This window comes from Trichoderma evansii (assembly GCF_050947405.1).
Source record: "Trichoderma evansii strain SZMC 28006 chromosome Unknown GGI43scaffold_1, whole genome shotgun sequence".
Classification (NCBI taxonomy): domain Eukaryota; kingdom Fungi; phylum Ascomycota; class Sordariomycetes; order Hypocreales; family Hypocreaceae; genus Trichoderma; species Trichoderma evansii.
Genome location: NW_028145205.1, coordinates 378,240 through 401,783, shown reverse-complemented (window position 1 = coordinate 401,783; position 23,544 = coordinate 378,240). Strand labels below are relative to the sequence as shown.

Sequence of the window (23,544 nt, the reverse complement as noted above, 5' to 3'; positions counted from 1 at the left end):
ACTGGGACTCCGCGTCAGGGTTGAGGTTAATGAGACAATTTTGCACCTCATGTGCTTTGTGCCACTTGCTCTTGTGAATGTTATTACTATGTGATGAACATATTGGAAGCATAAGCTACTTTCAAATATGGTCTATTGAATTCTATTGTAGACGCTAGGCTGAATCCCAGTTGACTTGGAAATCTTGAAACTTGGCCTCCAAGTCGTCTTTGGTATCCTTGGTTGGTCTGGCTACGAGAGCACCAATCTCAAGCTCCCAGCCACTCCCACCATTATCTCCATACGGCCAGCAAATCTCCCTCATGGGGATCTTCTCCTCGCCATCCACGCGATAAATCCAGAGGCACGAACCGTCGTGGGCATCTAGTCTCTCGACCAAAATGGTGACGGCCTTGCGCCCCGCCTTGATGTCCTCGGGGGAGCTGGCGTTGGCGACGCTCCAGTCGGCCCAGTTGTCGCAGCAGACGGTGGAGAGGCGGGACTGGCCGTCAAAGAGCTCGACGCCGGCCTTTATCCACTTGCGGGGGAGAAAGGGCTTGGTGAAGACGAGGATGATGCCGGCTTGGTCGAATTGGTGGGTGTAGGTTGTGCTGAAGGTGAGGGAGGCGGATTTGAACTGGGGGAAGTGGTTTTTGGCGAGGGATTTGTAGGGGGCTGGAAGTAGTGGTTAGCAACATTTAATTTTCATACAAATAATGTCACGAGGCGGTACATGTGTGAGAAGCAAGGAGTTGAGTGCGAGATATTTATATAGCATGTGGAGAGACTTACCAGTGAAGACATCGTGAGAGGGAGGCTTCTTCCAGACATCAGTGTCTGCCGGGGCGGAAAAGGTGAAACTGGATCCAGTAGCAGCCATTGTAACGATTACCGTTGTAGCTGAAGTGATTACGAATGAATATTGTGAATGGAGCTGGCTAATGGATCATTTGTATCTTGAGAGTGAGATGGATTTGATGTCTTTATACTACGAGCTGGTGGAGACGCATCGAATCAACTACCGTTCTAGAAGGAGTGAAAGTCGGAGTATTTACTGAGGGGCTGCACCGATCAATGTCACGTTTTTAAGATCTTAATTCACCGGTTTATGCTGCTGCCTACTTGGCAAGTTAAATACCCCGTATAAACTAAACCATTATTGCTCTTAAAGTGTCTGGCTCGGCTGGTCCCCTTGGTATAAGTTCGGGGAAATGGTATAAGAAAGCGGGGGAATTAAACTACTGAGTACGAATCACGAGCCGACGGGGAGTGTCGGGATGCCTCTGTGATCCTTGCGCAAGGGTAAGTTTTGGGCCAAGTTTATTTTGAGCTTCTTATTTTCGCATCGAGTTGCACAGCCTCGGCACATACAGTTTAGCTATGTAGGTAGACAGTGAAAACAAATTAGAGTGTGACGCATACGGCGATTGGAAAAGCATGTTGGTACGGAGTCATAGCAACGCGGCAGTGCTAATATTTAACCGAAGTTTAACCCGCCGGACCGACCAAACTCTCAAGCAAAGCAAATCAGACTTTGCCTCGACCGGAGGACGATTCGGTTTTTTTTCCTCGTCTTCGCATCTGCAAAAGAAAGCGCCGCAGCTGAGACTTTTCTGCTCGGCAAAAACCGTTTGGGCCCGTCTCCCGTGCCCTCCCAGGCATCCAGCGGCACGTCTTACGACTTCTCAGCATCTCAAAAAAATTCATAAAGCATCCAGATTCGAACCGACGCCTGTCGTGCACCCAGTTCCACTGCCGTGACTGGAAACTTTGCTGTGAAGCTGCTTTTTTTCGTGCGATTCCCCACTCGGCCATTGGTCCACCAAGACTGGCAGCCTGCGACTTTTTGCCCCGCCAATTTTTTTCTCTTCGTCATTTTGCCATCTGCCCAACCCACCAGAGCTGCGATAAAGTGCGTGCGTCGCGCTTATCGAAATTTTTCTTAACGTTTGAGAAGCACCTTTTCGGATCTTCTTTGTTGTTTTATTTACTAGGAGATCTGCGAGCCTTTTAAAGATTGAAGATCAAATCTTTAAGCGAAAATAGTCTTCCCAGAAAGAGGCTTTGTACAGAAGAGAAAAGAGCGACAACTGCAGCAACAACCAGAACCTGGATTTTTTTTTTTCTTATCGATTCTCACTGCTCACTTACATCGTCATCGCGTCTCAACTGCGTATTGCTACATCACACATGCAACTTTCAACACCATAGCAAAACTCACAATGTCGTTTCTCACACCACCGCCGACGAAACGGCCAAGTCAGGGCCCCGGCCCTCAAAAACCTCGCTTTGCTAGACCAAATCCTGTCCGGGCGCTCCGCGAGCGTGAGGAACGCCGCCATGCAGCCGCCCAAGCAGCTCGACTTTCATCAACTCAAAGACCAGGGGTGGTCACTCCGGCTCACCAGCAGTGCGCCAACAAAGCCTGTCCGAAGCCTAATGTTATTGACGGCACTTGTCAGACTTGCGGTCGTGTCGCTGATGACAGCAACATTGTGTCTGAGGTGCAGTTCGGCGAGACGTCGTCTGGTGCTGCCATGGTGCAGGGAACGTTTGTAGGAGCTGACCAGGCTGGTGTCAGGGGCATGGGCCCTGCTTTTAGGAGAGTTGGTGGTAGCGAAGACAGAGAGAAGAGCATCCGGGAGGCACGAGGTCTGATGCAAGGTTACGCTCAACAGCTCAACATTAGCGATAGTCTCGTTACTGCGGGCACACAAGTCTTCAAGCTTGCATCCGGCGCCAACTTTATCCAGGGACGCACGCTGGCCAGTGTCGCAGCTGTTTGTCTTTATGCTGCTTGCCGTGCTGAGCCGCCATGTAAAGTCATGCTTATCGATCTGGCTGACTTGGTGCAGCTTAATGTGTTCAAGTTGGGACGAATCTTCAAAAAGCTGAATGAAGTAGTACCGATCGGAGCTGATGGACTCATTCCGGTATATCCTGAAGATCTCATCTGGCGATTCGCCACCAAGATGGAGTTCCGCCAAGACACGGCCAAGGTCGCCGAGGATGCCGTCCGACTGGTTAAGCGAATGAGTAGAGATTGGATGGTTATGGGTCGACGGCCTTCTGGTATTTGCGGTGCCTGTCTACTTATGGCTGCTCGTATGCACAACTTTCGACGAACCGTTCGCGAAGTCGTCTACATCGTCAAGGTCACAAACCACACTATCCAGAACCGATTACAAGAATTCAACAACACAGAATCAAGTCGCATGTCGGTGGAGGATTTCTTAAAACAGGATTTCTTGGAGAGCTCACATGATCCGCCCTCATTCTACCGGAAATCAGACGAGTATAGAAAGAAGATGGACGAGAATTCTCGGAAGCGAAAACGCGGCCTTACTGTTGAAGATCCCGAGCTACCCGTTGTAGAGCATGCGCCGGTTAGACGACATATTGAAGGAGGTGCGGATCTTTCCAAGGCACCCGAAGTTAACTACCGCCGAGATGCCGATGGATTCATCATCCCTCCTTTACCCTCACAGATTCCTCAAGGAAATATCAGTCTTAATCCACAAAAGAAGGAGACTGATGACGAAGTGGAGGGTCTTGAGGATCTCGCTGAAGAGTTTGGAGATGCTCTAGACGAGGAAGAGGCAGACCAAGATGCCTCAAAAGGAGGCAAGGGTAAACGCGCCAAGCCCCAGCTTCCCATTAACGAAGAATGGGAACAGGATGAACAGGACCTTGAAGGTGTCATTGAAGAGATTTTCAACGATCCACTTACCTACGAACACGCTCTTGCATACTCAAATGCCGAGCAACGAGCTCGAATCCACTCTGTCTGGGCTCGCCAACAGCAACCGCAAAAAGAGGTTTCCATGGCGGCCGACGTTACCGAAGATGAATTTGCTGATGATCCCGAAGTTATCAACTGCCTATTATCACCTGAAGAGGCACGTATCAAGGAGATAATTTGGGTAAACCAAAACAAAGATTGGCTGAGGAAACACCAAGAAAAGGTCTTCCGACGCAAGATGGAGGCAGAACGGCCCAAGCAAACACGCAAGAGGAGAAAGCGCGCCAGGATGGGAGAGGGCCAGACAAGCCCTGCCAGCTCTGCAGCAGAAGCTGCCATAGGCGTGGCCAAGGACCGAGCTTGGTCTAAGAGGATCAACTACGATGCTATCCGCAGCATTTTCGACATGCCAAATGCTGGGCTTGGATCTACAGCCACGAGCCGAAAGACCAGTTTGGCAGGCAGTGCTTTCGGCGCTGATGACGAAGGAAGCGAAGCCCCAGATGAGAGCGTTGCTGGTGATGATGAACATCATGAGGAGCATGCCGATGAGGAAGACTATGAGGAGCCGGAAGAGTTTGGCGAGGGCGAGGAATTTGGAGGAGGGGGTGGTGAATACGAAGGAGGGTACGATGAGGATGATCCTGACATGGACAATGAGTACGGACTGGAAGAGGACTAGAATCTGCATCTTGCTTAGGAAGGGTTATGACCCCCGAAGTATATGGCGTTTGGGATCTGCTACGCATGTTTGGCAGTGATTTTTGATCGGTATATATAAAGTGGTGGCTGGAATGACAGGCACCAGATATTGGAGTATATAGGCCTTTAATAGCATGATATGATAAACCATTGTCATAAATACATATTTCATTACATTATTCATTATTGTACAATTACATTATTCTTTATAACCAATCCCGTTGTCTCGATGCTCACACAATGATCTTAATCCCCAGCTCAGCTTCACAAATCCTGATGCTCTCATTCTCCATGGCTTTATACAGTTCGTCTGAGCTGCTCAATTTTGCCCCCAGAGCTTCTTCCATCCCAGACTCATTTGATAGCGCGTCGACAGATTGAGACGAAGCTTGAGTTCCAAGGTTGGATCGGAAAATTCCTGCGGCCGATAAGGGCAGGAAATCTTCATATGTTATAGGGGTGATGTCGATGATGCCTTGCTGGATGAGATCCTCTAATGTGAAACTGGATTTGGCGTCGAAAAGAGGTCTATCCGTAACACTGTATGTGAAGTGGACGAGTTTCTGCGCTCTTAACGTCTCCCAATCATCGGGATATTTCTCAAACGCAAGCTCAGTTTGTCTATCCAGCTCCTCTGGCGTAGATTTCTGAGAACTTGACTCTGCGGCTGCCATTGCTTCATTCAGTAACTCGTCGTACAGGTGTCTTCCCGCAACAGTCACTGCCGCGCCGCGCTCCTCGATTTCTCCAAACCGAGCTTTATGTGAGCCACTAACGAATTTTGACTGAGATTCCGTGCTCTGTAGAGTAAGCGCAGTGAAGAATTGGACGGGTTCTTCAATGGCTAGGAAACTCGTCTGCCGCAGAAGAATAGGGCAGTTTCTCTCCGGGGGTCCTTCAATACGATCTTTCACTTTGAGACCTTGAGATTTCATCTTTTCTTGTGCAGCGGAGATGTCGAGTGTACGAGGGGTGAGGTGGTTGATGTGTGCGCTGCGGAAACATGCAATGTCTGCGAGAATCTGGTGCTCCTTTTTAAGAAGCTGGTAGTCCTCATGTGAAGAAGCCGCAGTGCCGTGCCAGCGGAATGTTTCCATGGCTTGTGTGACGAAGCGGGTGCCTTGGTCAACAGTTAGTCTGCCGCCTTGTTTATCGGCGAGATCGAGGAGATTGATGAGCTCGGCGGTGAAGATGTTGCGCTTGGAGAGCAGTTTTTGCGCCAGAGATCGGGCTTGATCGTCTTTAATGAGTTCTGGGCGAAGTAATGAAGTAAATACCCGGAATGGATTCTTCTTTAGAGATGCGGTGCTGCGTGGACGGAAGCATGTTGCGTGCATAGGAAGTCCAGCTGCTGCGAGATCGTAATATCCAACAGGATGTAAGCCGATAACAGCAAAAATGCGACGGACAGTGCGCAGCTCGTATGGTGTTCCAAGTCTAATTGCGCCGTGGCGCTCAATGTCTAGTCTTGAGGATGCGACGTTGCCGTGGCGCATGGCGAGGACGCGCGGGTCTAGATCGCTGGTGCGGGTTGATGCGTTGACGCCGTTGACGATGTGGATGAGGTCGCCGTAGAGAGGGACTTCGGCCTTGTACATGGATGACATGGCGAGGGTAAAGGCTGTGCGGAGGGCATCGGGGTCTGCGTAGGGTTCGGCGAAGCCATGATGTGAAGATGTGGTAGTGGTTGTGATGGTAGCTGTGGTGGTGGCGCTGGGAGCCATTGTTGCGAAAGGTAGAAATGACTTATAGCTAGGAGTTGATAGTAATGCGAAATATGAAGCAGTAAGATAATAGTAGTATTATATATATAGTAGGAAATAAATTTGAATTGGTATTACAGAACAGAACGAGCAGATCTGACGGCCGCAACAGCAGCAGCGGATTGGTTATATACTAGACATGGAACAACAGAGTTCAGACCGCCGGCGTAAGACATCCTTACATACTGTATCCATCGCGACAACAAAACAGGGGATTCTTTCGGCTGGTCTCGGTACAGCACGTTGTTATCGCGTAAAAGATTATCGGCCCTTGGTCTGTCTTATATCGTAAGAAGTCCGGGAGGGTCCACCGATATGGAGGAGGCGGCGGAAGCTTGCCATGCAGAGCTTCCAAAAAGGGTAGTTCGTTGGAGAAAATGGGGGGCTGTGATTGGATGGTTTGGAGAGCTTTATCAACGTACGTTTGCTGATATCAGATTGGACCGGGCTACGGAGTATGATTCCTAGCCAGATACCCAGCATTATCATCAAAGTACAAATTGTCATCGTCAGCCTCGAAAAAAGGACGGTGACATCTCGAGAGAGCCAGGTCCTAGAATGTATATATGTAGGAGATTAGACGTCTAAAATTTTTAGCTATAGACAACAATGACATTCAGCACTGTAGACACTGCGGAGAACTAGTAGTAGGATTAGCACTGTATATAGAATTAAAACAGCAAAGCCGTCGATAAACTATGACTTACGTTTGTTAACCAAAACATATGTCTCAGCCAAAAGACGGGTCCCATGCGTCATGAATTTTTATTCCTGATAACCGATAGTAAAACGAAAATTGTATAACTCCTTTCATCTGACAAGTCTCCCATTCTGCAGTATCATGCGTCGAAAACAGGCCAGTTTCAGAGTCAAAGGCTGCTCGAACACTTTTATATTCACGGCCGGACCGGTTGACACACTTTGCGCCTGCGTAGTAAAAATTCGTTGGATGCTCGTAACATTGAACAGGATCAAGACCAAGGCGGCATTGCCCGAGCGCTCGCTCCGTACCATCTTCATACTCTAGCAGAATGCCGTTACACACACCCCTCCTCTCATAATCCGTAAAGACATACGCGTTAGCCACACCCTCCAAGGATGCATAATGATGGCATGCCATGTAAGCCAAGTGCTGCCTATTAATTGTGATACTGGAAGTAGTCTCTATTATATTATCAGCCTCAATAAATGAGATACACTTGTTATACACAACCTCGTGAATAAGTGTTAAGTGGCGATCATCTGCTTTGTGAGTTATATGTAAGGTTTGGTTGATATCGCCCTTAACCATAACGTAAGGGTATCCGATGAAATTAATCCCAGATTTCGTTTTTAGCTGACCTTGTTAGTTTGAGAGCGAACCGGAGCTGCTTTGCTGGGGATTTTACCACAATTGTATAAAATATGCCTCCATTAATAGGCCTCCTGGTGCCGATCCCAATCACCTTATCGTTGGCTGCTATTGGAATATAGATCCATGATATGCCACCGTAGTGAAGGTGCTTCAAATGCTGAAAGGCCTGAGGGGCATGCGAGCCTCGCGCCGTATGTCCATGGATAGCCAGTATCTTGTTAATAGATATGAAAAAAGATATTCCAGTACAGTGGCTTGGATCCAGATCCAGAGCTGCAAATCGTCCAGATGAAGGTTTGCCGTTAAACATTATGCGCGTAGTAGATGGAAGATTATGCGGCGATGGGATGTTCCAGATGCTGATGTTTGCGGATGTTGGAACTTGCAGACGGCTCATCCCCAGCTGGATGAGACAGTGTTGGTTAGCAGATGTGTAGGTACAAAGCGCAGCTGAGAAACCAACCTGGAACTCTATGCTAACGCCTGATAACTGTGCCACTGATTCTACAACATATACGTAGGAAGCGACTGGTACATCGCTAGTGGTTTCTTGTGAGCGATCTGAAACCCTTTCAACCCTTTGAATTCCGCGAGAATCAATGGTTATTCGCAGTCTAGGATTGACAGTCTGATGTTCAACCAATATAGGTGAGGTGCCACGAGACCAAGACAGAATCTCGCAAAGTGGATAGGTAATGGCATCATTACATGTAATTTCAGCCGAACTCAACTCTTCCGCTAATCGTAAAACATTGCAAAACCTCAAGAGAAGATGATCTACCGGCAAATGACCACCAATCAAACCAGCCACCTCTGGAAGGAAAGTTCTATGGAAGCCAGCAATGCTGTTGATGAGCTCTGAAGATACGTGGCGTCCAGGAGCAAGCTCCAAGGGCAGGATGTTCCGCCACGGGTATATTTTAATACCTGAAACCCAGAGCCTCCTATATTTATCCTTGGCAGTGCATGTTTTCCCAAATAAGGAAAAGCAATCAGCATGGACAGTCACGCTCTCATCACCCTCACCGTGTTTGGAGCAGAAGTCACATTTGGGACTCATACAAAGATTGACATTCTCATGCTCTAGCAGTTTGCATCGGCCGTTAGCTTCCAAGGTAAGCGCATTATACGCCCGAACGGATTTTTCGTTGCAGAGCACTTGATCTGTTAGCAGCGCTACTTGGTAGGGACGTTGGGATATCATACGTGCAACCAGATGATCGCCTGGCAACAAAAGGTGGTTGCAAGCGCCGCATTGCGTGTGAATGCGTACGCGCAGTGGAGCGTCGATATTGGAAGATTCTGATGAAGCCATTTGCACCTGATTGATGAATATTGAATAACGCTGAATGCTGAGGATTTTGAGATACGTATAGATTAGCCGCTCATGACCATCACGTGCTTTACCCCAGCCAATCGACCCCCGAGTTGCGTCAAACACGAATCCTTCCGTTTCAAATTCCAGATATAGCGTGATGAAGGTTTAATCAGGCTTGATTAAAATGCAGGATCAAGTACGTCTTATAATTCTACGACGTATATGAAGCTGATCTCTTGGCTGTGTGTGCGTGTGCATGCGTGTTTAATGATTCCAGTTGCGGCCATTTCCATTTTCTCCTCAAATCCAAACAGGAGTCATGATGGTTTCATACATGTAATTAGACAAATTTTACGAATCTAGGGACCTAGTGCTTATAATTTTGCCACCTTTATATTCTGGATCAATCTTGCGCTCTTTAATATGTCTTATATTTTATTCCTATGCAAATTTCCCAATAAACTACCTAATATCTAGAATGCTGAGCGATATGATTGAGAGTGAGCTATACCACAATGGCATCTTGCACTCAGCATTAGTATTGGTATATATATAACAGTACAGCAAAGCCAAAGATAAAGTGCAACTTACGGCTGATGATGCTGACATACCGCATGTCAAATAGATGGCTCTTGTGCGTCATGAATTTTTACTATAGTTTCTAGATGAGTGAGCCCAAATTGCAAAGTGCCTTTCATCGGGCAAATTTCCCATTTTGCCGTATCCTGCTCCTCAAACGGGCCAGTCTTAGAGTCAAAGGTTACCTGAATACCCTTGTCATGATAACCGAGGTTTTCTTTAAAAAGGGATTTGACGGGCAAATAACAAAAGGTCGTCGGATTCTCGTAGCACTGAGCATGATCAAACCCAAGGCGGCACTGCCCAAGCGCTCGCTTCATCCCGTCTTCATACTCCAGTAATATGCCACGACACCTATCAGCCTCATTATCCGTAAAGACATGTGCTTTAACCACTCGCTCTAAAGGTGCATAAGAATTGTACAAGTAGATTCTAGGGTCATTAGGATACTTGGTATCGGTTTCGATGCCAGAAGCAGGCTCTCCTATCATTCCAGCTCCAATAAACCAGATAAAACTGCGATTCACAACATCGTATATAAGTGTTGGGTGGTCAGGCTGTTGCATTTCATATAAAGTTTCATTTGTTTTTGTCGTAGGCGAATTGGACGGATACCCAATGAAATATTTCCCGGATTTCAGGGTTAACTAACCTTGTTAGATTGAAAGCGAATTGGAGCCGATATGGAGGGAATCTTACGACAATCGAGTAAGAGATCATTGGAGGCATCCTCCTACCAGGAAGCTCCCTCAGTTGAAGTTTGGCTCTTACCGTACCAATCGTAATCACCTTATCTTTGGTTGATATTGGAATATAGATCCAGTTGGGGAACATGTGGTGAAAGCGACACAGATACTGAAAGGCCTGGAGTGCTTGTGAGCCCTGTTTCGTATGCCCATGAATAGCCATTATTTTGCCATTAAGTAGGAAAAAGGATACTCCCGTAGTGTAATCTGGATCCAGACTAAGAGCTTCAAATCGTCCAGATAGAGGTTTATCGAGGGGTGTATTATGTGCAAGAGACGGAAGAGCATGTGGCGTTGGGATGTTCCAGATACTGATGTTTACTGATGTTGGGATATGCAGACGGCTCATTCCGAGCTGAATGAGACGGCTTGGTTAGAAGGTGTGTGAAAAGCGTAGGAGAGAGGCTAACCTGATATTCTATGCTAACCCCTGCTAGCCGTTCCACTGATTCTATAATATATGCACGAGAAGGAATTGGTAAGCCAATACTAGTCCTTTCTCGTGAGCTATCAGAAACTCTTTCGATAATCTTGATCCCGCGAGAATCGATAGTAAGCCGCACTCTGGGATCGACGGTTTGGCCTTGCTCAATCAAGATGGGAGAGGTGCCGCGAGACCATGACAGAACCTCGCAAAGTGGGTAGGTAACGGCACTACCGGACTCAGCTGAGCTCAGATGTTGTGCAAGTTGTAAAACTTTGCAAAACCTCAACAGAGGATGATCCAGCTGCAAATAGCCACCAATTACACTGGCCACTTCTGGAAGGAAAGTCTTATGAAAACCAGCAGCGCTGCTAATGATTTCCGTAGGCGCACAGAGGACAGGATCGAGCATCAAGGGCACGGCCTCTCGCCACGGGTACATTCTAGTCCCTGCGATCCAGAGTCTCCTGTATTTATCCTTAGCACTGCATATTTTCCCAAATAAAGAGAGGCAATCAGCGTGAACAGCCACGCTTTCGTCGCCAGCGTAGCAAGTTTTTTTTGCAGGTTCATCGCAAAAATAAACATCCTCAGGCCTCGGCTGTTTCATATAGCGGTTCCATCTCGCGGCAACCGTATCCTTCGCTAGAATGATTTTTCCATCGTAAAGCACTTGATATTGATGTCAGTATGGCTACTTGGTGAGAGTAGATAAGACATCATACATGCAACAATATTATCGTCCGGCAAAAAAAGGGTGTTGCAAGCGCTACATTGTGGGTGAATGTGCATGTGTCTTTGAACGACGAAATTAGAAGGTTCTGAGGAAGCCATTTGCATCTAATTGCACGATGAGTACTGAAACAACATTGAATGCCCAATTTCGAGGTAGATTAAGCGCTCATGATCATCACGTGCTTTACTTCAACCAATCGGCCGTTGGGCTGCGAGGCTGCGAGGCTGTGAGCTGCCTCCAACCCGAAGCCTGACTCATCGATAGTCAAATTCCCTGTGTCGCCTGAAGTCCTCAGAATTTTGGAAGGGAGTACATAGGCAGCAAGAAAAGGCAAAAATCTGATATCTACGGAGCAACTCTTCTCCGATGCAATGGACGGCTTTTCCAGCCCGCTGAATATGCCTGATGTCATAAAAATCTCCATCAACACAGCTTCGGCTGTGTACAAATATGCCAACAATATCAAGAATGCCAAATCAGACATGAAAGAACTCGGTGGAGAAATCAACGCCCACCTCTCCATTTTGGGAAAAGCCAAGGATCTCTTAAAAAGTCAAAGTGTCCGTCTACAAGCTTCCCAGGGATTACGATCCGCTCTCGACGCAAACTACTCTAAGCTTGCTAGTATCAAATGTCAGCTGGATGAGGAACTTACAAGCAAATCCAGTTTACGGAAGCGGGTAATGAGCAGAGCATGATGGCCATCTCAGAGACGTATAATTGAATATGACATTGAGAATCTGCGAAAAAGTCGGGAAGATATCGGGATCGCCCTTAGCATTGACAATGCGTGGGTCGCTATCTACCTACTTTGAACCGATGAGACAACTACTTACCGAGTTTAGTAACATAACCATGGGTATTCTCTGTACTCAATCCGATGACATTCTCTCCAAGCTTCCCGCAGTTCAAGGTGCAGCTTTTGACGACCATGCTAATGAGCACGAGCCCCGATGTTATCCAGGCACCCGTGTCAAAATTCTGGGAGACATTGGCAAATGGGCTCAGGAACCAGATGGACGACGCATATATTGGCTTTGTGGTATGGCGGGAACCGGCAAATCTACAATTTGTAGAACGATCTCTCATCATCTAACAAGCTTAAACATTGTAACCGCTAGCTTCTTCAAAAAAGGTGACGACAATCGGGACAAATCAAGTGCTCTCTTTACTACCATTGTCAAACAACTTGTTGAACATGTTCAACAGGCGTTGCAGGATAATCCAAGCATAAGCGACAAAACGCTAGGCAAACAGTTCGAGAAACTCATACTGAAGCCATTGAAGAGCTGCAAAACGCTGCCTCCAGTCATAGTTGTCGTAATGGATGCCCTCGATGAATGCGAAGATCAGGCTAGTGCTGCGAAAATCATTGAGCTTCTGCCTGGTGTCGAAACGGTATCGTCTACGTGCTTCAAAGTCTTGGTTTCCAGTAGACCAGAGTGTCATCTACGGAAATCTTTTGCTCAATTAGAGTGCAAGTATCATGAAATCTTTCTTTATGAGGCGCTCCATGAAGTTGCGGATGAGGTATACGGAGCGACATCTCTGTCTATTTGGAATCTCAACTAGAGCAGATTAGAGACAACTACAAACTTACTAACCTACAATTGCCTGCAGATTGGCCGTCAGAGTCTCTTGTTAAAGACCTTGTCAATATTTCGGTGCCTCTATTCATTCTGGCAGCAACTGCGTGTCGATATATTGATGATAAAGATCCAAGTGACCCTGTGACGCTAGCTCAAGAATTTCTGCAACATCATCGACAGCTTGGTAAAGGAAACCCCCTTTCTAGGACATACCTTCCCATTTTAGATCAATTGCTGGTTAGGCGTAGTGAAACTGTGTCAGAGGATCGCTCAGAAGCAGAGAAAGAAAAAATTATTAGAGAATTCCGCCGAGTTGTTGGCACAATTGTGCTTCTTGAAGCGCCTTTATCGATCACATCACTCTCAGAATTGCTTCAAATGAACCCAAGGAATGTCCATTTACGACTCTCAGGTTTGAATGCTGTTTTAAACATCCCCAAAGACCCCAACAGTTCGGTCAAGCTATTTCATCTATCATTTCGCGATTTCCTGATTGGCACTGGCGATCAGGTAGAGAAGCACGATTTCTTGGTTAATGAGCAAGAAACGCATGGTAATCTAGCTCGCCAATGCATTGCATTGCTTTCGAGAGATGACAATCTCAAACAGGACATCTGTGAATTCAATCGCCCCGGAATACTAAGGTCCAATATTGGCCAGGGCACAATCGACACTTATTTATCTTCACATGTTCGATACGCATGTCTACATTGGGTTTTCCACCTGAAGGAGAGCCGGGGCTGCATACTCGTTGATGATGAAACGCATCACTTCCTCACCAAACACCTGATTCACTGGCTTGAGGCACTCAGCCTCCTGGGACGTATTGTCGAGAGCATAGATATGATAGAAAGCCTCTTAGCAATGAGTGATGTACGCGACTTCTGCCAGATACACTGAAAAAACTGCTAATTTTTGCCTTGACTCTAAGGGCAATGATAAAATATTCGGCCTCCTGCGCGACACCAAACGATTTATACTTTCTTATCAACAGCTAATGGACAAAGCGCCCTGCAGATATACTCTTCTGCCCTAATTTTTGCGCCGAAGAGGTGCAAGTTTCGACAATGTTTCTAAGAGGCGATTCCCAAGTGGATAAAACATCAGCCTGCTGTCCCAATGGAGTGGGATTTGTGCCTCCAAACCTTAGGCCACAATGAAGATACATATCAAGCTGTTTTGTCGCCAGATTCGTCACTCATAGCATCACGGGGCCCGAATAAGGTCTTGATCTGGCGATTCCATACTGGAACTCGTATCCATGAAATTGAGGCCAATTTTCTTACAACAATCGCGTCCTCATGCGACTCAAAATTATTTTACTCGGTCTCGCAGGCTGGTGAAATTAAGTCGTGGGAGACGGACACATGGACGTGTAAGACAATCATGACGGTGGACAGTACGGCAACTGAAGATGCAAAGGTGCATAGCGCAGCCATTTCTCACAACTGCAAACTCGTTGCAGTAGCCTCCGCGACGGGAATCGAAATCCGGTCAATTTCCTCGACAGGCGACTCTATAAAGAGCATCAAGACCCAACAATTCAACTTCGGTATTAACTTGGTTTTCTCTCCAGATTCTGCTTACATTGCTGCGGAATCTTTGTACAGGTTGGAAATTTGGCGTGTCGGTAGCGAAGAGTCCACTCTGATAGAGGATTGTTCGGCTATGGCATATTCGCCCGACTCCTCCCTTATAGCTCTGGGTTTGGAAAATGCAATAGAAATACGCTGCATTGGTAAAGGATCCCTGAAACTTCATCGAAAATTCTCGTTGAAAGATGGGTACGAGGCGCTCGATTTGACCTTCTCTCATGATGCGGCACTCCTGGCAATTGGATTAGGATCATCATCATTAGAATTCCACAAATTAGGGATCTGGTTGACGGACACCGGCGAATGCATATGGACGGTCAATGATCATACAGATGGGATTACGTCGCTTTTATTTTCACACGATTCTACATTCCTCGTCTCATCATCTTATGATGGGAATTTGCGAATTTACAGCGTTAACAAACATGGACCATCCGAAATTCATGAATTAGAGCACGAGCAGGCTGGCCCCGTTACGATTTCACCCGATTCATCGCTCATACTGCTGGAACCAGGCCGAGGCAACAACATTTGGCAGGTTTTACGAGCTGACTCGGGCCTTTGTATTGAAGAATTCGACCGGGACAAACTACAAAGCGAGCCTACCTTCGTGCCTGACTCAGCCTTGGCTGTAATTAAAGATGGCGCCGCTGAGATTTGGCACCCTGATAGACGCTGCTCCGTACAAAACCTAAATGGGCTTGGTTCACATCCGTCTGCAATTCGTGCTGCCTGTTTCTCAGCAGACTTCACGCTCGTTGCAGGCATCTTGGATGACAGATCACTGCGGATCTGGCAAATGAATACAGGTACATGCATGCGAGCAATCAAATCCGCTGTGCCCGATTACTATCATCCAAAGACCCTGTGCTTCACTCCAGAAGCATCTCGAATAGCATGTGCCTCAGAGATTGAAGAACAGCTTTTTGTTTGGCAAGTAGAATCGGATTTACCTGCCCAAAACATTTTGTTGTGGAATGGCGTTGGCTGTTTTGCCTTGTCAAACACGAAACTTGCCGTGGCGTCTGAGAACGAGGTATTTAGGATATGGAGTCTCGAAACAGGCCGCGTCCTACAGGTCTTGGGAAATGATGTAAGCATTGCTAAAATTCAAAAACTTGCTTTTTCATACGACTCGATGCTCCTAGCATCTGCAAAACCGTGGGAGACTACATATGAACATACGGTCGATATCAGGAATGCCGACACGGGTGCTCTTGTCCAGGTCATCGGTCTTGGATTGGACATTACACATCTATTCTTCGAGCCCAATAATAATTTGGTGTTGCGTACTAATCTTGGTCGAATCAAATTAAAAGGCACTACAGCATTAGGTGAAGATGCGGCTGGTGTTGGTCAGTCTCAGCCATGGTGCTATGATAGGCTTGGTTGGCGCAATGATAGTCAGGAAGATAATGGTTGGATAACCTTCAATGGAGAGAAACTGCTATGGTTACCTGCAAAGTATCGGGGGAGATTGAAACCCAGTCGCGCTGTTTCGGACTCTGTAGTTGCGATTGTGCCTCATAAGTTTGGACAGCATGTGTTCATTGGGTTTGACATGGAAAGGATCTCCAGATGGCACCCTGATACTCATTAATACTTCTTACGACCGCGGAGGGTGGAAAGAAACGCGTAGTATGAAAAGAGAAAGTAAATGGTAGCACGGTTCTTTCATCTAATTGGACATCTCCGCCAAACCTAGCGAGGGGAGTAATGTATGCATTCTGCTTTGCAAAAGATGTGCTACTGGCCATTTTGCAGTATATCCAGACTCTCGGTAACTTCTTCAGAAATAAATAGTTATATATAATCGAAATGAAAAGGTTCTCTTTGGAGAGGCTATCCATCACGTACGATTGTCAATTGCTATGAAGTGAGCCAGGGCTGTTGATAGCTTACTGGAAGCTGCCTTTCTGTTTACCGGCGCTTTCCGTGTTCACGACAACGTCCTTTATACATTTCTATTGAGTTGAAAACTTCTGTAGCTTTCCTCAGTAGCCTTTAATCTTCTTGTCTCAGTACATCGAGGTAAGTGAAAAGAAAATGCCTGGCCCGAATCATGGGTATAGTAAGCTGCCTCGTCTTCTTCGCCAAATAAGTTGAGCTGTCACGCCACTGCTTATCAAAATTGCACATTGAAACTGTTACATTAGAGATATTTAGGCCACAATTTTTACGAAATACTTCGCCACATGCTTAAAATTTCTGCCTTCTCTCATGATGACTCTCCCTGGCACACCAAAGGCTTCGCGAGAGAGACGAACAGCACAAATGTTCGCATGTTTGCCCAAAAAGGGTAGGTCATCAGAGAAATTGACAAGCTGCAGTTGGACAATTTGGGAAAAACTTATAATCGTATGCCGCTAAACCAGGAGCAAAGCTTCCATCAGGGTTCTTTTCGCTGTTAGTACTAATACTATTATATGCAGCCTGTTGTTGGTTTAGCTGCGTTCCAATCCAGAAAAGCGCAGTCTCCATTGCTGGAAGCTGGGCCAATTATAGCTATACCGGGTACAGTAGTCTTAAATAGCACGGCGATGACGAATGTGATATTCGGAAATGCGCACTGGTCGACTGAATATCCGGTGTTGTCCTGTGCGTCTGAGGAGGACAAGCAAAGAGGAGAGTTGGGTCAAAAGATATGCACGAGGTACAGAATCAGCTGTCATTGATGCCTAGTCACATTTAATTTTTTGATACCCAATGAGAAATTATGAGTTGAATATCTAGAGAAAATGGCCCGAGTGAAGAAGCAAGGTCAAGATGGCTGGGGGTGGCTGGGGGTACGTGGGAGACTGTTCATCCGCAGCAAGGCAGAGTCAAAAGTGCCGCCCAAACATGGAAGCAATGACAGAATAACAAGGGATCTATCATTTTTTTCTATTTCAGTAACATAATGGTTCCTGTGCCCCAATACAAGCTCTGGATAACTCGGCAAAAAAGCCATGAATCGCATCTTGTATTTTTAGCTTAGGAAATCAGCCTCGTAAACAAGACACAGCCGCTTGTTTCCATTTCCAGAAAACATAATTATTTGCCACAAAGTAAGGTAAGGTGACCATTGGATACCTCTTTTGACATGAGAATAAGAAATACTCTGTAACCATCCATTGGAATCGACGTTATAACTGCGTACTATTATTGTAGGGTAGGTGCTCGTTAGGATCATCGCCATTAATACATACACCACACATGATGGTCTATTATCTAATATGGAATCTATATTTGGAGCTCAGCGCAAAGTAAGTTAGCGGAGAACGCCGCCATGGATCTCAAATGTAACACACTGTGTTGCCTCGAAGCAGCACCCAATGCAACCTACCCAGGAACAAGAATCACGTCATTCTGCAACTCCATTATTGGCTACGTGCAGATGTCAACGTGGATATAACATATAAAAACGGAATATGTGAGGCTATGTAGTATGGTATAGTACGATAGAGTGCCAAAAGAAGAAACCGTGGTATGCCGCTAGAAAGGCGCACTTGTCCCAATGCATGTGGCATCCGTCTAGAACTAGGTAAATGAGTATCTGCTTTGGATAATTCGTAGGCAGATACTCAGAGCGCGCATTGACACGAAACTATGACAGGATGTAGTATCAATGCGGTTTAATCACGGACCGAGTCATTAAACCCGTCTCCATCCATGCACATACTACACTCGATACAAGGAGGGCGTGCTCTGTCGCATTGAGATCCCCATTTAGATCAGCCGAGGTTTTTGTAAACTATCCTCTATAGGTATACCGATCTGTTTTGTGTATCCTCGGGAGGGCGTCGAAACATTCTCACATGCCATTTCTGTATATTGGGCCGTTGCGCGTTCTTTGGACCAAAAGAATCTTTGTAGCTCGTCCTATAGTCGATTCTATTTACCTTGAGCTCGCAAAAGGTCAGTGAGCATATCAGTAATACCGATATTATAACAAATCCTGTTTATAGATGGGACTTCTGCTCACTCCACGTACGACGTACGGAGGCTACCTATATTTGGTGTTAGCTTGGCAGTAGTTACATGATAAAGGTTGTCCAATTATCAATTTACATATACCGATTAGCAGGCTTTTTTTCCAATCTAGTAGTAGTAGCACACCATATTCGACCGTTAAGATCGGACCTAAATCGGCTCTGCGGAGGCTGGTGGTTGAGTTGCATTGCTGACTATCCATGCTTCTGGACGCTTCGTGCTATCGCACCCAGTCCGCTAACTCCACGGACATGGTATTTTCCCGATACAACGTCGTCAATGCGTCCTCTTCTTATCGTTTTCTCGTATTATCATCTTGTAACACTTTGAAAATGCGCCCATCGGTAAGCCGGATATTTTGCTTCATCTTGCTTGGTATGCTCTTGAGCCAAAATTACGCCGCATAGTAGCCCGCTTTTTCTCGTCCTCCACCAAACACCTCGGCCATCTTCCACTGAGCAAATGCCAGAGCGCTTGGCAAGTTCACTATTGCATCATTAGGCGTGACAAGCGCGGTAGTACCAAATAAGGCCTATCACATGCGATCTAACTCGGAAGCGATCTTCGTGGTTAGGCTCCCTTGTCCCCGGCCAAGACTCTCTCTCAGGGTTCATGGGGCTGAAAAAGATACGAGAGCTTGTTGTAAAGCCAGCGGCCGCAAGAGAGGGCTGCAACCAACAGCCCTTTTGTCTTTTTGCTTCCCAGTTTGGGAGGTCGGTAAGGGTGTTTATTGGCTCTTGAGGCTTGTGCATCTGTGGCGTGGAACGGCGTGAAGAGTTCAGGCTGTTTGTCGACAGCAGTCCAGAACTTGCACATCTCAAGGGCTTTTTGACGCTGCCACCCACACCTCGATCGAGCACTTGTTTCCCTTTCCTTCCATGCACTACTATTGCAAGTGAAATTGCAGTGCTAGCTGAGCTGAGCTTCGCGCTATCGTCGCCGTGCTTCATGTGGCAGCTGGCCAGCCACCTTCCAGAGCAGTCTTTGTCTCCGAGTGGCGGCGTCGGGTCGGACCTAGTCTAGCCCGTTCCTGGACCAGGATCAGGATCAAAGCTGCGGGACAAGGCAAAAGGCGAGGGCGCCATTGCCGAAGGGGACTGGCGGCGTGGAGCGTGGGGTGGCTGCTGTGGGTTTTGGCTTAATACTGTATCTTTAAGCTTGCGAGCGGACGTAAACAGCCGCTATCGCGAGTCTCGGCGGTCACATTGTCGTCTGCGTCGAGGCGGCCACGCTCTGCCAAGCCAAGCTCTGCCAAGCTCTGCCAAGCCAAGCCATGAGAGCGGCTGTCGGCATTGATAAGGTGAATCCAGGGACAAGTAGAGTTTGGCACAATTGCTTGGCGATGCGAGATGGCCGCGGGAGAAGTGAAGGATCGGTTGTCGGCTTGGCACGCTTGGCAGCTGAGAATATTTCCCGACAGCTCAACGTCGTTTTGATGTTATTCGCATTGTGTATGAATGAAGAAGAAAGAAAAGACGAGAGGAAAAAAAAAAAGGAAAAGCAGCAGTACAGTAGACAGTGGCTGCGCCTTGCTATTGGCGCGCGACGATCGCAACAAGACGGGAAGGTCTCGTAGGAGGACGGGACAGCCCAATCACGTGCTTCGGCCTTTGAGACAGCAACGTCGAGGTACTTTTCTCGTAATGGTTTATGTATCCTATGCCTTGTGTGTATATCCTTGAGCCTACCAGCTCTCCATTGTACTCCGTACACGACCACGGAGCTGCATGAAAACACAATCAGCGCTGCCATCGCGCTTCGGCCGGTTCCGTGTCTCCTCGCTCATGCCAGCTTCTCGACGCAGCCAATCATGGCCATCAGGATGCCGCCCAACCCGTCACGCTCCAGATTCTACAGCTAGTGAGCCCCATGCCGAATATCCGGCTCAGACAAGGGCCTCCTAGGCTTCCAGCGACTCTATGGTTCTCTGACCCCTGTTCGGCAGCGAGCAAAGGCGCCTTTAGGCTTCCGGGCAGGGCTTTGGACATGCCGCTCTGGGCTTGAGCCCGCTGTAACGAACCTTTGCATGCAGTGCCCAAGATGGCAGATGGCGATTCTGGCACAAGTTCCCACGCCCAAGTGCCGGCTGCCAAGCTGATGCGGCGCCAACCAAAAGACCCAAGCGAGCCACCCCGCATCGGAGCTTCTCGCAGATAGCCTGTCTACAGGTCATCAGGCGCCTCTGATTGATGGGATGGGAGATTAACATTAACTAAAGGATTAAACTTGATTTGTAGCCTTGGTAGTTGATCACACTAGCGTTGTGCTTATACAGAGCACGGCATCGATCCGACAGAGGGTGTCTTACCACCGTGCTTGTGTGCGACCAAGCCAATTGCTAACTGGATCTGAAGTCAACAAAACAATGTCTTTAGTTGTTTCCAGGTGGCGGCCAATGGCGAATATCACTGCAACGCCTCTTGTGGAAGTTGGGCTAGGCTCATCGTCTCTCTCCGGATCAGCGTCATCGTACTGAAGCTGGACATGACGGCGGAGCGTTGCGGGTCCAGGGCATACTTGACTCGGTATGTACAGACACGGACTGCCTACCACCTGATGGAGCTGGATCGGCACCAAAGTGCTACGTGCATACCATTTTCGAGAGCGGCTCAACCGCTCTAGCTAATAAGGCTCGCCGTTAAGGCCGCACGGGCTACAACGACCCCGGATTGGACGGGACCAAAGTGGCGAGGACCATTGTTCAAAAGAGAGTCTGTGCTATGCCTCTCTGGAATCCGCCACGTTGCGCCGGCTCGAAAAAAGCAGCTCTGGCCATTGAAACTAGGCGCAATACTTCTATCTTAGGACGGTGCAAGATACGTGATCGACAAAGGTTCCAATGTCTGCAGAAACAGCAGTGCGGACTCGGCTGGCCTCACTCTCTGGGCTAGGATACATTCCTACCCCCTGGACTTGAAGGTTTCATTCGCTAATAGCCGGCGGTAACTTCACCAGTTTCTGTTGGGCTATCAAAGCTGGATACTGCGGCCATTCCATCATCCCGACTCCTCTTCCCATCACCGAGCCCCAGCGCGTGTGTAAAGTCCCAGGATGATGGCGCGAATTCACCTTCCTAAATCATGCTTTTGAGGCCGTCCATGATCTCTAGCCACAGACTGCATCAATGGTATCTTCAACTTCAAGAATGGAGTCAGATGTGAGCCAAATGTGAACCTCCATTGATATAAAGAGCCTCCATCTTCCCCTCGATCTGGAGTTGGAGCTTCTTTCCTCATCAGCCTTCATCCAGTCGATTCCTGAGCAACTATCATCTCAACAATCTTCAAAATGCAGACCTTTGGTGCTTTCCTCGTTTCTTTCCTCGCCGCTAGCGGCCTGGCTGCGGCTCTTCCCACTGAGGGACAGCCCAAGACCCTCTCCGTCCCAGTCAAGTACAACGCCAACCACGTTCGTCACGGACCTAGCGCTCTCTACAAGGCCAAGAGAAAGTTCGGTGCTCCCATCAGCGACAACCTCAAGGCCGCTGTCGAGAAGCACCAAGCTGCCAAGATCGCCAGACGCCAGACCGGCTCTGCTCCCAACCACCCCAGTGACTCTGAGGATGACGAGTACATCACCAACGTCTCCATTGGTACTCCTGCTCAGGTCCTCCCCTTGGACTTTGATACTGGCTCTTCCGATCTGTGGGTCTTCAGCTCCGAGACTCCCTCGTCTTCGGCCAAGGGACACACCATCTACACTCCCTCCAAGTCTTCTACCTCCAAGAAGCTCTCTGGCGCCAGCTGGTCCATCACCTACGGTGACAACAGCAGCTCTAGCGGAGATGTTTACACCGACACCGTCAACATCGGAGGATTCTCCGTCACTGGCCAGGCCGTCGAGTCCGCCACCAAGGTCTCATCCCAGTTTGTCCAGGATACCTCCAACTCTGGTCTCGTTGGTCTTGCCCTTGACAGCGGCAACACCGTCAAGCCCACCAAGCAGAAGACCTGGTTCTCCAACGCCTCTTCCCACTTGGCTGCTCCCGTTTTCACTGCTGACCTGAACCACCAAGCCGGTATGAAATCCACTTCCCCCTTCGCACCATCACTATTTGATATGAGTAAACTAACACACAAATAGACGGCAGCTACAACTTCGGTTTCATTGACACCAGCCTCGCCTCTGGCGCCGTTACCTACGTTCCCATCAGCACCGGCAACGGCTTCTGGGAGTTCACTTCGGCCAGCTACTCCATCGGCAGCGGCTCAACCAAGAAGCACTCCACTGACGGTATTGCTGATACCGGCACCACCCTGCTCCTCCTCGACGACACCATTGTCGATGCCTACTACGCTCAGGTCTCGTCTGCTCAGTACGATGACTCTCAGGAGGGCTACACCTTTGACTGCTCTGAGGACCTTCCCTCATTCAGCTTCGCTGTTGGCAGCTCCAAAATCACCGTCCCCGGTAGCTTGATCAACTTTGCTCCCGTCGATGGCAACACCTGCTTCGGTGGTCTCCAGAGCGATGACGGCATTGGCCTCAGCATCTTCGGTGATGTTGCCCTCAAGGCTGCCCTGGTCGTCTTTGACCTTGGCAACCAGCGTCTGGGTTGGGCCCAGAAATAAGCTTGAGAAGAGCGAAAATGAAAAAGGGGACTGGAATGTATGATTTTCTTATGAAGGATATGATTTGAAGAGATGAAGTTTGCATTCGGCTACACATGGCTTGTAAATACATACTATATCACGCTACCTCTATAGTCACTAGGAGCTTTAGCACATAGCGCAGCGAAGGAATATTTATTCTAACTTCGAAACCAAATTTCGTTTTGTGAAGACTGTCTTGTAACTTTTCAAATACTACCTTGGATAGTTCCGGGAATTCGGTGTCACCTGCTGGTTGCATGCAGATACCTATAAATCCTTGTGCCTGTTTTATCGATGCGCCACAGTGTGGCTTCCACTTAAATAGATGTGGTCCAAAGGGCGCAAGCCAAAAGGTTGCTGATCAAATTATACGTAAGCGCGCAACGCTCTGATTCGCCGCGACAAAGACTGCGGCTCTTTTCTATGTCTTTACACGGAAGTTAAAATGTACTA

The 23,544-nt window shown here is 47.8% G+C and overlaps 9 protein-coding genes across 9 annotated transcripts; 3 read left to right on the top strand and 6 right to left on the bottom strand.

Moving 5' to 3' along the window:
- Positions 1–38: 38 nt before the first annotated feature.
- On the bottom strand, positions 39–1,552 carry GGI43DRAFT_389470 (uncharacterized protein). The gene is made up of 2 exons (XM_083204211.1): positions 772–1,552; positions 39–654 (listed from the first exon to the last, which is right to left on the bottom strand). Exons 1-2 carry the CDS (start codon positions 857–859, stop codon positions 155–157), a joined length of 588 nt encoding a protein of 195 aa, XP_083065748.1. The 5' UTR covers positions 860–1,552; the 3' UTR covers positions 39–154.
- On the top strand, positions 1,553–4,608 carry GGI43DRAFT_389469 (transcription factor TFIIIB subunit BRF1). The gene has a single exon (XM_083204210.1). The coding sequence runs from the start codon at positions 2,202–2,204 to the stop codon at positions 4,401–4,403; it is 2,202 nt and encodes a 733-aa protein (XP_083065747.1). The 5' UTR covers positions 1,553–2,201; the 3' UTR covers positions 4,404–4,608.
- GGI43DRAFT_389468 (uncharacterized protein) lies at positions 4,609–6,249 on the bottom strand. The gene has a single exon (XM_083204209.1). It carries the CDS (start codon positions 6,145–6,147, stop codon positions 4,657–4,659), a length of 1,491 nt encoding a protein of 496 aa, XP_083065746.1. The 5' UTR covers positions 6,148–6,249; the 3' UTR covers positions 4,609–4,656.
- GGI43DRAFT_389466 (uncharacterized protein) lies at positions 6,250–8,862 on the bottom strand. Its single transcript, XM_083204208.1, has 5 exons — positions 8,747–8,862; positions 8,004–8,698; positions 7,575–7,943; positions 6,894–7,522; positions 6,250–6,827 (listed from the first exon to the last, which is right to left on the bottom strand). Exons 1-4 carry the CDS (start codon positions 8,853–8,855, stop codon positions 6,917–6,919), a joined length of 1,779 nt encoding a protein of 592 aa, XP_083065745.1. The 5' UTR covers positions 8,856–8,862; the 3' UTR covers positions 6,250–6,827; positions 6,894–6,916.
- A 405-nt stretch (positions 8,863–9,267) lies between these two features.
- On the bottom strand, positions 9,268–11,617 carry GGI43DRAFT_389463 (uncharacterized protein). Its single transcript, XM_083204207.1, has 5 exons — positions 11,333–11,617; positions 10,594–11,279; positions 10,137–10,538; positions 9,450–10,084; positions 9,268–9,380 (listed from the first exon to the last, which is right to left on the bottom strand). The coding sequence occupies exons 1-4, from the start codon at positions 11,445–11,447 to the stop codon at positions 9,476–9,478; spliced, it is 1,812 nt and encodes a 603-aa protein (XP_083065744.1). The 5' UTR covers positions 11,448–11,617; the 3' UTR covers positions 9,268–9,380; positions 9,450–9,475.
- Positions 11,618–11,714: 97 nt separating this feature from the next.
- GGI43DRAFT_419669 (WD40 repeat domain-containing protein) lies at positions 11,715–16,127 on the top strand (the record flags this gene model as incomplete). Its single annotated transcript, XM_083207720.1, has 5 exons — positions 11,715–12,023; positions 12,054–12,133; positions 12,189–12,873; positions 12,921–13,805; positions 14,013–16,127. 5 exons carry the CDS (start codon positions 11,715–11,717, stop codon positions 16,125–16,127), a joined length of 4,074 nt encoding a protein of 1,357 aa, XP_083065743.1.
- Positions 16,128–18,912: 2,785 nt separating this feature from the next.
- On the bottom strand, positions 18,913–19,574 carry GGI43DRAFT_2455 (uncharacterized protein). The gene has a single exon (XM_083200743.1). The coding sequence runs from the start codon at positions 19,447–19,449 to the stop codon at positions 18,997–18,999; it is 453 nt and encodes a 150-aa protein (XP_083065742.1). The 5' UTR covers positions 19,450–19,574; the 3' UTR covers positions 18,913–18,996.
- On the bottom strand, positions 19,575–20,355 carry GGI43DRAFT_2437 (uncharacterized protein). Its single transcript, XM_083200720.1, has one exon. The coding sequence runs from the start codon at positions 20,249–20,251 to the stop codon at positions 19,700–19,702; it is 552 nt and encodes a 183-aa protein (XP_083065741.1). The 5' UTR covers positions 20,252–20,355; the 3' UTR covers positions 19,575–19,699.
- Positions 20,356–21,589: 1,234 nt separating this feature from the next.
- GGI43DRAFT_2449 (pepsin-like aspartic protease) lies at positions 21,590–23,266 on the top strand. The gene is made up of 2 exons (XM_083200732.1): positions 21,590–22,517; positions 22,583–23,266. Exons 1-2 carry the CDS (start codon positions 21,788–21,790, stop codon positions 23,068–23,070), a joined length of 1,218 nt encoding a protein of 405 aa, XP_083065740.1. The 5' UTR covers positions 21,590–21,787; the 3' UTR covers positions 23,071–23,266.
- Positions 23,267–23,544: the final 278 nt, after the last annotated feature.

Bases quoted from the DNA above. Each gene is read 5' to 3' on its own strand.
- GGI43DRAFT_389466 (XM_083204208.1), bottom strand. From the start codon at position 8,855: ATGGCTTCATCAGAATCTTCCAATATCGACGCTCCACTGCGCGTACGC. The intron at 8,699-8,746 runs GTATGATATCCC...TAACAGATCAAG, and splicing joins AGGCGATCATCTGGTTGCAC to TGCTCTGCAACGAAAAATCC. The intron at 7,944-8,003 runs GTTGGTTTCTCA...TGTCTCATCCAG, and splicing joins GCGTTAGCATAGAGTTCCAG to CTGGGGATGAGCCGTCTGCA.
- GGI43DRAFT_389469 (XM_083204210.1), top strand. From the start codon at position 2,202: ATGTCGTTTCTCACACCACCGCCGACGAAACGGCCAAGTCAGGGCCCC.
- GGI43DRAFT_2437 (XM_083200720.1), bottom strand. From the start codon at position 20,251: ATGGCAGCGCTGATTGTGTTTTCATGCAGCTCCGTGGTCGTGTACGGA.
- GGI43DRAFT_389463 (XM_083204207.1), bottom strand. From the start codon at position 11,447: ATGCAAATGGCTTCCTCAGAACCTTCTAATTTCGTCGTTCAAAGACAC. The intron at 11,280-11,332 runs GTATGATGTCTT...ATCAATATCAAG, and splicing joins GGACGATAATATTGTTGCAT to TGCTTTACGATGGAAAAATC. The intron at 10,085-10,136 runs GTAAGATTCCCT...TAACAAGGTTAG, and splicing joins TGATCTCTTACTCGATTGTC to TTAACCCTGAAATCCGGGAA.
- GGI43DRAFT_2449 (XM_083200732.1), top strand. From the start codon at position 21,788: ATGCAGACCTTTGGTGCTTTCCTCGTTTCTTTCCTCGCCGCTAGCGGC. The intron at 22,518-22,582 runs GTATGAAATCCA...ACACACAAATAG, and splicing joins TGACCTGAACCACCAAGCCG to ACGGCAGCTACAACTTCGGT.
- GGI43DRAFT_389470 (XM_083204211.1), bottom strand. From the start codon at position 859: ATGGCTGCTACTGGATCCAGTTTCACCTTTTCCGCCCCGGCAGACACT. The intron at 655-771 runs GTAAGTCTCTCC...CACTACTTCCAG, and splicing joins CTCTCACGATGTCTTCACTG to CCCCCTACAAATCCCTCGCC.
- GGI43DRAFT_2455 (XM_083200743.1), bottom strand. From the start codon at position 19,449: ATGAAGCACGGCGACGATAGCGCGAAGCTCAGCTCAGCTAGCACTGCA.
- GGI43DRAFT_389468 (XM_083204209.1), bottom strand. From the start codon at position 6,147: ATGGCTCCCAGCGCCACCACCACAGCTACCATCACAACCACTACCACA.